The following is a 12,367-nucleotide window of genomic DNA, read 5'->3' as shown; positions in this document are numbered from 1 at the left end:
GTAGACTGTAGAGAGACATTTGTGTGCATGTGAGTCGTTTATTCACTAGCATCCCATCACAAGGAGAGTTTTATTTTTATGGGCTCATCACTGGATGTGTGAAGTCTGGTTTTTGCATGCCCATAGATAGTTTTCAAGGGTCTAAACAAGTCGGAGAGTCAGATAATTGAAATGTACACACCCAGTTACATCTTTTCCTAAGACTGTGGTAAACACCATTTATGGATATAGTACCAGTAAGAACACTTGAACACTAGGAAGGAAACACATTGCCTAGCAATGTATTTCCACATCAAGAGGGAATTCTTGGCTCTTCTCAAACTCCAGTGAAGATAAAAACTTAAAGGTAATTAACAAGGAGGTCAAAAGAAAAAGTGGGAGCCCTTGAGAACTTAAAACAAAGTTAAGTATCAAATATTTGCATTTAGATCAATTTTATTTGAAATCTTGACTGGCAGCCACAGTGTTAGTATCTGTCCTTTTTCTTTCTTCTCCTTTGGGCTTATTTAAAGCAATTTTGAAGGGAAAAAAATGAAATAAAGATATTCTTCAAAATACACAAAGGAATTGACTGAATATTGGGTGACAGTCATAGCTGAGAATGGAGTGGTTATCATTAATTTACTTGAAGGACTCAGTGCTCATTCATTAGCCCCAAATTACACTTTCAAGTATACCTTAATCATACTTACTGCAGTACCTAATGTAACAAGAACTCAAAAAGCCTATTCATTGCTCATTTGTTGAACATTGAGCATCTCCTTTGTATTAGGCACTGTGCTAAACTGTGAATGAGGCAGAAAAGGTCCCTATCTTTGTGGACAAGGAACTTACATTGTAGTAAATATCTTTTGAATGAATAGAGAGACATTTCTTAGGATAGTGAAAAAAGGGAGGTCTGCAAAGAGTACGCTGCCTATAGAACTCATCTGAAAGGAGAAAGCAAAGAAGAATTGTATATAGTCCTCAGAGCTCTCAAATATGATTATTTAAAAATTAGAATAAAACAAATATGGAGGAGATTTGGGTTCTTGGTTTGTCATAAAAATTACTGCTTTAAAAAATTTTTTCTAAATCCAATATAGGCACAATGAATCTAAATGGTTTTCTTCTTTCCTTTTTATTTTTAAATAAAATTTGAGCATCAAAAAAGAAGAAAAGAAAGAAGCGAGGGAGGGAGGAAAGGTCTTTCCAAAACTTGATTTGGGCCTCTTGAAAATGAAATTCTTCATTCAAAATATAGTAGTTATGGGACTTCCCTGGTGGTCCCGTGGTTAAGACTCTGGGCTTCCACTGCAGGGGGAGCAGGTTCGATCCCTGGTCAGCGAACTAAGATCCCACATACCATGGCAGAACTGAAAAAATAAAGTAGTGGTTATGGTGAAGATCCTCGAATAAACTACACATTAATTCATTCAATTAGTATGAATCGAGTACCTGCGGTATGCCAGGTACTGTGCTAGTCACCTGGAACATACTAGGGAAAGAAAGATGGGTCCTTAATCTCACAGAGCACATTTGGTTTTTTGTTTTTTAAAGACATTTTCCCCCTCTGACTTGCTTTTTCTAAAGAAATGCTGCAAGCTAGATCATGAGTACTCAGGGAGCAGATGGCAGTCTTCTGCCCATCTGGGATAGTTCTAAAGAGGAGACCCTTGTGTATCAATAGATAAGGTTTCTTCCAGTTCTAAGCTTTCTTGATCTGTGATCTAATTGTAGACACAAGATGTATGCTTCCAAAGTGATGTTATAATTGTATTTCTTTTTATGAAAGGAAACAGAGGTATGGTCTATGAATTTGGGGGAAATTGGGTTCTTCCTATTTATTTTTGTTTGATTTTTTTATTTGCTTATTTATTTTTAGCTTTCCTTGTAGCTCAGTTGGTAAAAGAATCTGCCTGCAATGCAAGAGACCCAGGTTCAATCCCTGGGTCAAGAAGATCCCCTAGAGAAGGAAATGGCAACCCACTCCAGTATTCCTGCCTGGAGAATCCCATGGACAGAGGAACCTGGCAGGCCACAGTGCATGGGGAGGCAAAGAGTCAGACACAGCTGAGTGACTAAACCACCACCATTTATTTATTTATTGACTGTGCCAAGTCTTAGTCGTGGTATGTAGGATCTTTAGTTGCACAATGTGAACCCTTAGTTGCAGCATGTGAGATCTAGTTCCCCAATTAGGGATTGAACCCAGGCCCCCCTGCACTGGGAGCCTGGAATCCTAACCACTGGACCTCCAGGGAAGTCCCCTTCCTGTCTCTCTAAATAATTCTATTTAGACTCCTTTGGCTTCCTTCTCTGTTCACCTCCTAATGCTCAATCCTACCATTTTCAGTTTCACTTCACTTTCCTTCCTTTAATGACTGGGGCAAATTTCTCCAACTGGCTATACATGACATCTCCAGTTAAATCTTTCACTGTTACATCAAATTCTTTCTGTTTCAAAAGAATTCCTTTACCCATTTGTCATCCCTCCCCTTTCTCATTTCGATATTTCCATCAGCAATCTCCCAGTCTTCCACCCTGGAAATCCTGAAGTTCTATTCGCTTCTACCAGAATTACACTCCCATACCAAAATATTTAGTTTTTCCTTATTTCAAAACACCTCCCAGTCTGTACCTTCTATTCTGTTCCAGGCAGCATGGTCTTCATTCCAACACATATCACTCTAAGTCTTGTCAGATCAATTCCAACATCTTCTAATCTCAACCTCTTTGGATCCGCTGACAGATTCATCTCCCTAAACCTCAGCTTCCCTCTCAAATTACATGTCCCCTCACAAAAATCTTCAGTGGTTCTCTTTGCTGCTGCTGCTGCTAAGTCACTTCAGTCGTGTCCGACTCTGTGCGACCCCATAGAAGGCCGCCCACCAGGCTCCCCCGCCCCTGGGATTCTCCAGGCAAGAACACTGGAGTGGGTTGCCATTTCCTTCTCCAATGCATGAAAGTGAAAAGTGAAAGTGAAGTCGCACAGTCGTGTCCGACTCTTAGCAACCTTATGGACTACAACCTACCAGGCTCCTCCATCCATGGGATTTTCCAGGCAAGAGTACTGGAGTGGGGTGCCATTGCCTTCTCCAGGTTCCCTTTGCTAATGGGGTAAATCTTGAGTCTCAGCATCTGCTGAATCTTGTTTTGCATCATCTGCTTGCAACGTACTTAGCTAGCTGCATCTCACTGTCCTGTTTGACACCAGTGTTCTGCTTGCTACCCCAGAATTTTCCCTGTTTTGTTTGCATTCCTCACCTCTAACCATTTATGCTTCCAAAGATCAAGACTGTAGCACTCCTTTCTCTCATATCTCTTTCTGTATTAACATATACTTAAAAAAGGAAGACTTAAACAACCAAGTAAAGAATGAATTGTGCCAGAATACAAGGTAATGGAGTAAAATTTCTGACTTTTGCTTCCTAGTTTGTATATAGAATTTTACATTGGTTTATAAAAAAAAAATCCAGTTAGTAAGGCCTAACACATGGAAGTTATTGTTTTAAAAGCTTATCAAATTTCATCTCCTTGTCTAATTGCTCACAAGTGCATTGTTCCTAAGCAGCTACAGTTTATGAGGATTTTGTATGCCTTCAGGTTTTTCTTTCTTAAAAGTATTTTCTCAACTATGCATTCAGTCCATGCCATACCTTTCTCCAAAGATAATTTGTGAAAAGAAATATTGTATGCTTAATTCTTTAGTTAACTTAAGACTGTTTTCTGGAGACTTCATTGCATCACATGGTGCATTTCATTTTGTATTGGGGTGTAATTGGCTTTACAATGTTTTGTTCGTTTCTGTTGTGCAGCAAAGTGCATCAGCTATACGTGTACCTATATCCCCTCTTCCTTGGATTTCCTTCCTGTTTAGGTCAGCTTGCAGCAATGAGTAAAGTTCCCTGTGCTATACGGTCTGTTCTCATTAGTTAAGATGATGCATTTTGAATTTCCATCTCACTCTCATCCTTCTTCTTAAGTTTGAGTTATAGGAGTGGAGATTCATTTTTATCTCATTTTAAATTCTTAATAACATTGGGTGTACATTGGAAACTACCACCATGGCCCTTCCTATATAAGAAGAAAGCACCCTTCAGATCAGGCGCTTATAATGGATTATGAGGCTGTTCCCACATGGTCCCTATGAAGCTACTAACACTATCACCAGAAGTCCCTATGAAGCTACTAACACTATCACCAGAAGAAATGGCCTGTGGCACGCTCATTCTCCTTCGCCACCCACATGTTCCCTTGGGGATTTCTTTCTCAGCATGTGCAAAGGTTTCTGCTCAGTGCCCATTTCCATATGGCCTCCCTGTCCCTTCCTACCCACCCCAAATTTCACATTCCTCTCTTCTTTGATTTCATTATGAAACGACCCATTCTGCCTTTAGAAAGAATTACATATTCCACACATTCGTTTGTATGTGTTCTACAGCTCTTGTCTACAATCTTAAAGTACCACATTCTTCAAGACCAGGAACCAAACTTGCACTGGACCATAAAATATACTGATGGCTAATATTTCATAGATAGGTGCACTAGGTTAGATCTGCTTTCAATAAATTAATTTAAAAGTAAATTAAAAGGCCCACTGCTTATTAAATATTTATACACTGTTTTTTTTCCAACCATAGTCTCTGGAGTAGCAGTGAAGACTGACAGCTAGAATGAATGAGCTTGAATCCAGGACCTGCCAGTTTACTAACTACTTAAGCTTAGGCCAGTTTTGTTCAGTTGATCTTTTTTATCCTCTCATGCTTAAGTTTCTACATCTGTGAACTGGTGAAATAATATTACTTCCTTCCATAGAGTTATTGGGAAGATTGCATGTTACTTCATATTGTCATGCACAAAGTGATTAATAATACTATCCATTTTTGGATTTTGTGTGGTGCCTTGCACACTGTAACCTAGCCCTCTCTATTTATTAAGCATAATAGCAACAATAACAGTAGCTACTAGCATTTACTGAGCAATTATCATATGATAGAAACTGACCTAAACACATGTATCATCTTATTTAATCCCCATAATAACTCCATGAGGTAGGACGTATTGTCCCATTGTAATGATAAGGTAAGTTAAGATTCAAATAATTTACCCAGGGACTTAGAGCATGCAGTCAGTGTCAGTGAGCATTCTCATTTATTCTCCCGTATCTCCCTCCCTCTCTCCTTCTCTCTTTCTCACACTGGTGCATACACACACACACACACACACACACACACACACTTACCCACTGGTTTGATCGACTAGTCATTATGCAAATAGTTCTTACCACTTACTACATGCAGGACTCAGTGTGTCCTGTGGGAGGGAGGGGAGGACAGAAGAAGTAAGCAGGGAATGGTTACTGTCTATTCATATAATGAAAGGAGTGGCTCTGATAGAAGTGCCCCAGGTATAAACCGTGGACTGCGAGAATGCTGAGGAAGCCAACATAGACCAGCCCTGAATGGAAGAAAAGGGGAATACAAGCATTCTAGAGGGAGGCCTCAGGGGTGTTAAGTCAGATGGAATGCCACAGGACAGGCAGGTAGAGTTTGACTGGGAGTGCAGGGTCATAGGAAAGTAAAAGTGTTATTTGCTCAGTCCTGGCCAACTCTCTTCGATCCCCGAGTCAAGGATCAAACCTGCATCTCCTGCATTGCATTCACCATCTGAGCCACTTCCCCCGATGGTTCAACAGGTAAAGAATCCAACCAGAATTGAAAGAGACATGTGTACACCAGTGTTCATCGCAGCACTGTTTACAATAGCCAGGACATGGAAGCAACCTAGATGTCCATCAGCAGATGAATGGACAAGAAAGCTGTGGTACATATACACCATGGAATATTGCTCAACTATTAAAAAGAACACATTTGAGTCAGTTCTAATGAGGTGGATGAAACTGGAGCCTATTATACAGAGTGAAGTAAATCAGAAAGAAAAACACCAATACAGTATTTTAATGCATATATGGAATTTAGAAAGATGGTAATGATGACCCTATATGCAAGACAGCAAAAGAGACACATATACAAAGAACAGACTTTTGGACTCTGTGGGAGAAAATGAGGGTGGGATGATTTGAGAGAATAGCATTGAAACATGTATATTACCACATGTGAAACAGATCACCAGTCCAAGTTTAATGCATGAAACAGGGCACTCAAAGCCCATGCACCAGGACAACCTAGAGGGATGGGATGGGGAGGGAAGGGGGAGGGGGGTTTGGGATTGGGGACACATGTACACCCGTGGCTAATTCATGTCAATGTATGGCAAAAAACCACCACAATATTGTAAAGCAATTAGCCTCCAATTAAAATAAATAAATTAACTTTAAAAAACAAAATAAAAAAAATACTGAATTCAATTTGTAAAGAGATTTAAATTAAAAATTTACTCTAGAAAAAAATAAAAAGAATCCACCTTCAATGCAGGAGACTCAGGAGACATGGTTTAATCCCTGGGTCAGGAAGATCCCCTGGAGAAGGAAATGACAATGCACTCCAGTATTCAGTTCAGTTCAGTCGCTCAGTCATGTCTGACTCTTTGCAACCCCATGAATAGCAGCACACCAGGCCTCCCTGTCCATCACCAACTTCCAGAGTCCACCCAAACCCATGTCCATTGAGTTGGTGATACCATCCAACCATCTCATCCTCTGTCATTCCCTTCTCCTCCTGCCTTCAATCTTTCCCAGCATCAGGGTCTTTTCAAATGGGTCAGCTCTTCGTATCAGGTAGCCAAAGTATTGGAGTTTCAGCTTCAGCATCAGTCCTTCCAATGAACACCCAGGACTGATCTCCTTTAGGATGGACTGGTGGGATCTCCTTGCAGTCCAAGGGACTCTCAAGAGTCTTCTCCAACACCACAGTTCAAAAGCATCAATTCTTCGGTGCTCAGCTTTCTTCACAGTCCAACTCTCCCATCCATACATGACCATTGGAAAAACCATAGCCTTGACTAGACGGACCTTTGTTGGCAAAGTAATGTCTCTGCTTTTTAATAAGCTATCTAGGTTGGTCATAACTTTCCTTCCAAGGAGTCTTTTAATTTCATGGCTACAGTCACCATCTGCAGTGATTTTGGAGACCAGAAAAATAGTCAGTCACTGTTTCCACTGTTTCCCCATCAATTTGACATGAAGTGATGGGACTGGATGCCATGATCTTAGTTTTCTGAATGTTGAGCTTTAAGCCAACTTTTTCACACTCTTCTTTCACTTTCATCAAGAGGTTCTTTAGTTCTTCTTCACTTTCTACCATAAGGGTGGTGTCATCTGCATATCTGAGGTTATTGATATTTCTCCCGGCAATCTTGATTCCAGCTTGTGCTTCATCCAGCCCAGTGTTTCTCATGATGTACTCTGCATATAAGTTATATAAGCAGGGTGACAATGTACAGCCTTGATGTACTCCTTTTCCTATTTGGAACAGTCTGTTGGTCCATGTCAAGTTCTAACTGTTGCTTCCTGACCTGCATACAGGTTTCTCAAGAGACAGGTCAGGTGGTCTGGTATTCCCATCTCTTTCAGAATTTTCCACAGTTTATTGTGATCCACATAGTCAAAGACTTTGGCATAGTTAATAAAGCAGCAATAGATGTTTTTCTGGAACTCTCTTGCTTTTTCGATGATCCAGCGGATGTTGGCAATTTGATCTCTGGTTTCTCTGCCTTTTCTAAAACCAGCTTGAACATCTGGAAGTTCACGGTTCACGTATTGTTGAAGCCTGGCTTAGAGAATTTTGAGCATTACTTTACTAGCGTGTGAGATGAGTGCAGTTGTGCGGTAGTTCGAGCATTCTTTGGCATTGCCTTTCTTTGGGATTGGAATGAAAACTGACCTTTTCCAGTCCTGTGGCCACTGCTGAGTTTTCCAAATTTGCTGGCATATTGAGTGTAGCACTTTCACAGCATCATCTTTTAGGATTTGAAATAGCTCAACTGGAATTCCATCACCTCCACTAGGTTTGTTTGTTGTGATGCTTCCTGAGTCCCACCTGACTTCACATTCCAGGATGTCTGGCTCTAGGTGAGTGATCATGCCATCATGATTATCTGGGTCATGAAGAACCTTTTTGTACAGTTCTTCTGTGTATTTTTGCCACCTCTTCTTAATATCTTCTCCTTCTGTTAGGTCCCTACCATTTCTGTCCTTTATCGAGCCTATCTTTGCATGAAATATTACCTTGGTGTCTCTAATTTTCTTGAAGAGATCTCTAGTCTTTCCCATTCTATTGTTTTCCTCTATTTCTTTGCGTTGATTGCTGACGAAGGCTTTCTTATCTCTCCTTGCTATTCTTTGGAACTCTGCATTCAAATGGGTATATCTTTCCTTTTCTCCTTTGCTTTTCGCTTCCATTCTTTTCACAGATATTTGTAAGTCCTCCTCAGACAGTCATTTTGCTTTTTTGCATTTCTTTTTCTTGGGGATAGTCTTGATCCCTGTCTCCTGTACAATGTCATGAACCTCCGTATAGTTCATCAGGCACTCTGTCTATCAGATCTAGTCCCTTTAATCTAATATTGGTGCCTGAAAAATCCCATGGACAGAGGAACCTGGGGGGCTACAGTCAGTCCAAAGGGTCAACTTACTGACTTAGCAGCAGCAACAGCAGGGTCATAAGGCTGAGAAAGTAGGTTTCATATGTCCCCTGTGTCTTTGTGTGCATCACAATGAAGCAAACTCTTCATTTTTGGGAACTCTATGTGGTTTTTGAAATATTTGGTCCCAGCAAAGATGGACAAGGGTAAGGAGAATGTGCAACAAGAAGATTGTGCTGGATCTGGTCTAGGTACTTGATTGATATGGGAAGGTCAGAGTCAACTTTAGACCAGACTACCTGAGTCACTTTTCTGTTGAATTTGAGATGTGTTTTACAGGCGTGAACCTGCCTGAGCTCTGATGGCTCTGGCAAGTGCTGACTAACCTCTGGTTTAGCATAGCCTGCTCAGAACCAAATCAGGATCTGAAATTATAAAGCTGGGATGCCTGGGACCACCATTAATATAAAGTTGGCAAAATGCCAATGGACAAAATATACCATTTCACCCATAAAATTCTTACCCACTCTTTCTTACCCACTCAAAATGAGATTCACTAAGCTGACAGAATACTCTGTCAATATAGTATAGAAAAACATAATAGGAAAAAAACAGTGGCAATTTTTAATCCATGCCAGTTAAAGGTATAGTTCCCAGTAATTTCCAAGTTCAGTAAAATCTAAAATTTTTTTATTCTCACCATCAACTCTAAAACCTTGCCTCTTATTTCTTAGATAAAGTATCAATCAACTCTTAGTTACTTATTATCAGTGATTAAATATCATTCAGCATCCATTAATTATCAGTCAGTATGATTCTTTAAAAATGGTGATGACAAGAGGCTGAGACAAAATATTTATCATTTCTGAGTTCCTTCAGTCACCTAGTTTAATGGCAAATGGTGCCCTCCCTAACAAATCTTTTTGTGAAACATTTAAGAGCTTGCAATTTTGATGGTACTAACTGGAACAGTAGTTCATTCATGGCTACCAACGAGTAGAATGTTTTTTAAAAGTCTCATTTTAACATTGTCAAGAGAGCAAATCTTTCTCGCTTGGGCTGTTTGATAAAAATCAGTCTCGGAGAGCGCGTAAGGTAAGCGGATATTAAAACAGAGTTATAAATCGTTGCTTTAGTGTTCCAACCTTAGAAGCTCGAAAGACCTTACCAAAAAGGGTGCATTGTTTTAATTGTGCCTCATTGTATCTGATGAGAGGACATCATTTCTCTCCTCTTCCTCCCAGGTGGCTGTTGAGGACCGCATCAGGCAGCTGCACGAAGCCCACAGGGACTTTGGCCCAGCGTCCCAGCACTTCCTTTCCAGTAAGTCATTGACCACTTTCAGCTCTTACCCTCCTCACTGCATCTTGGTGGCTATTTAGAGTTGAATTATGATAGTCTCTGCCAAATGCACTAGAGGCACAAATCATCCTGAAATATGACTTAGTGGGTGGATTCAGAAGGTTAAGATGAGGAGGACCAATTAGATCATTTGGTCCAGCCTTCCACTAATGCACAATTATTTCCTACAGTGTATTCTCAAGTGCTAAATTAAGTAATGTTTTTGAATCTTTACTCAGAGTAGTTCACTTCATAAAGCTGATACTTATAATATCATATAATTATATGACAATTCAATATATATTACTGTGAATCTATGATTCTTCATATAATTAATTAAATACTACCTGCCTGTAAGTTCGAACTTCAGCCCATTCTGTTTCCTTCCCTAACTATTCTTATCTGTCTTTTATCCTTGACCTCTCTTCATTCTTTTTATTTTTGTTTTACTATTTTATTAATTATATTTTATAATTAATTATAGTATTCATGTATTATTAATAAATATTATATTTTATAACTAAATATATTGTTATAATTAATAACCAAGAGGAATAACCTTGGTTAACTGAAAGTGTAATATTGGAACATACTATAAATATAACAATGTGTATATCAATCCCAAACTTCCTGTCTATCCTTCTCCCCAACCCCTCTCCTCTGGTAATCATAAATTCATTCTCTAAGTCTGTGAGTCTATTTATGTTTTGTAAATAAGTTCATTTGTATCATATTTTTATATTCCACATATAAATGATATCATATGATATTTATCTTTCTTACTTAGTATGATAATCTCCATGTTGCTACAAATGTCATCATTTCATTCTTTTTTTGGCTGAGTAGCATTTCGTTGTATATAGGTGCCACATCTTCTTTATCCATTCCTCTGTCAATGGCCATTTAGGTTGCTTCCATGTCTTGGCTACTGTAAATAGTGCTACAGTGAACATTAGGGCACATGTATCTTACTGAATTATGTATTTTTCCAAACATATGCCCAGCAGTGGGATTACTGGATTATATGATAGCTCTGTTGCAAGTTTTTTAAGGAACCTCCATACTGTTCTCCATAGTTATTGTACCAGTTGTCATTCCCACCAACAATGTAAGAGGGTCCTCTTTTCTCCACACCCTCTCCAAGATTTATTGTTTATAGACTTTAATAATGGCCATTCTGACTGGTGTGAGTTGATACCTCATTGTAGTTTTGATGTGCATTTCTCTAATAATTAGCAGCATTGAGTATCTTTTCATTTGCCTCTTGACCATCTGTATGTCTTCTTTGGAGAAATGTCTATTTAGATCTTCTGCCCATTTTTTTTTATTGGGTTGTTCATTTTTTTTTAATATTGAACCACATGAGCTGTTTGTAAATATTGAAGATTAATCCTTTGTTGGTCACATTGTTTTCAAATATTTTCTCCCATTCTGTGGGTTGTCTTTTCATTTTGTTTATGGTTTTGTTTGCTGTGCAAACAAAAATTAAGCTTTTGAAGTTAATTAGGTCCTATTTGTTTTTGTTTCCATTATTCTAGGAGATGGATTGAAAAATTTATGTGAAAGAGTGTTCTGCCTATGTTTACCTCCTCTAAGAGTTTCAGAGTATCCAATCTTACATTTAGATCTTTAATCCATGTTGAGTTTATTTTTGTTTCATGGAGTTGAACCATCATTTAAGGCAATTACTTTATGCCTGCCAACATTGTAAATATGACCCAACCTAACCCTTATAGCAACTTGTAAGGTAGATGCTATTATTATTATACCCATTTTTAAGATGAGGAAATTGAGACACAGTCACAGAGCGTGTAGATGACAGAGCCGGGATTCAAACCCAAGAAGTCCGCTCCAGAGTCTGTTTCTAACCACCACAATAGACTGTCTTTTAGTAAATTGATAGATTTTAATGAAGAAGAAGCAATTCTATATGTTCTCCTTTCATGCTTCTGCCTTCCTCTTTTATTGCCATTTTCTAGTCCTTTTCTTTCTTCTCCATTTTTCATAGGTTAATAAAAAGATTCATGCTCACAAACATTTTAAAGTATTTGACTTGATGCTTTCATGTACGTCTCCAATTGACCATTTTATTTTAGAACAAAAATTCCTGGAAAGTAGTGGTCCTCTCTTCATTATACATTGATAGCATATGAAACAAGAAGTTGTCTTATTTTCTTGACTGGGTCTGACCTTTTTATCAACATGCAGTCATTATTTGAACAGTATCACAAATACATAGAAAGTGTCAAAAAAAAGAAGGGCAAATTAAAGCAGTATACATAATTGAGTGGGACAGTGGCTTTTGAGAATGGCTCCATAACAATTTTAAATCCTGCAGATTTTATCTTCTATGTTTTCCCCAATTTCTGGTCTGCTTAAATTGTCTTGGTGGCAGAGTCATTCTATTCGATTTAATTGAGATTAAATGCAATAACATGTAAGTTATTCATAAACCATAAATATATTACTATTATGCATATTAATTGTTCCTCAGATGTCATAT

General features: G+C 38.6%; 1 protein-coding gene across 2 annotated transcripts in view; it reads left to right on the top strand.

Moving 5' to 3' along the window:
- The window catches only part of DMD (dystrophin), a 2,163,935-nt gene that overhangs the window by 1,908,641 nt on the left and 242,927 nt on the right, over positions 1–12,367 (top strand). For both annotated transcript variants that reach the window (XM_065915496.1, XM_065915495.1), the window contains one exon: positions 9,768–9,846. In XM_065915496.1, the coding sequence (XP_065771568.1) occupies positions 9,768–9,846 (79 nt within the window). The remainder of the gene's footprint in view (positions 1–9,767; positions 9,847–12,367) is intronic.

The sequence above is a fragment of the Muntiacus reevesi genome, chromosome X, assembly GCF_963930625.1.
Source record: "Muntiacus reevesi chromosome X, mMunRee1.1, whole genome shotgun sequence".
NCBI lineage: Eukaryota > Metazoa > Chordata > Mammalia > Artiodactyla > Cervidae > Muntiacus > Muntiacus reevesi.
The sequence above is the reverse complement of the archived record's forward strand: the minus strand, read 5'-3'. Positions and strand labels throughout refer to the sequence as shown.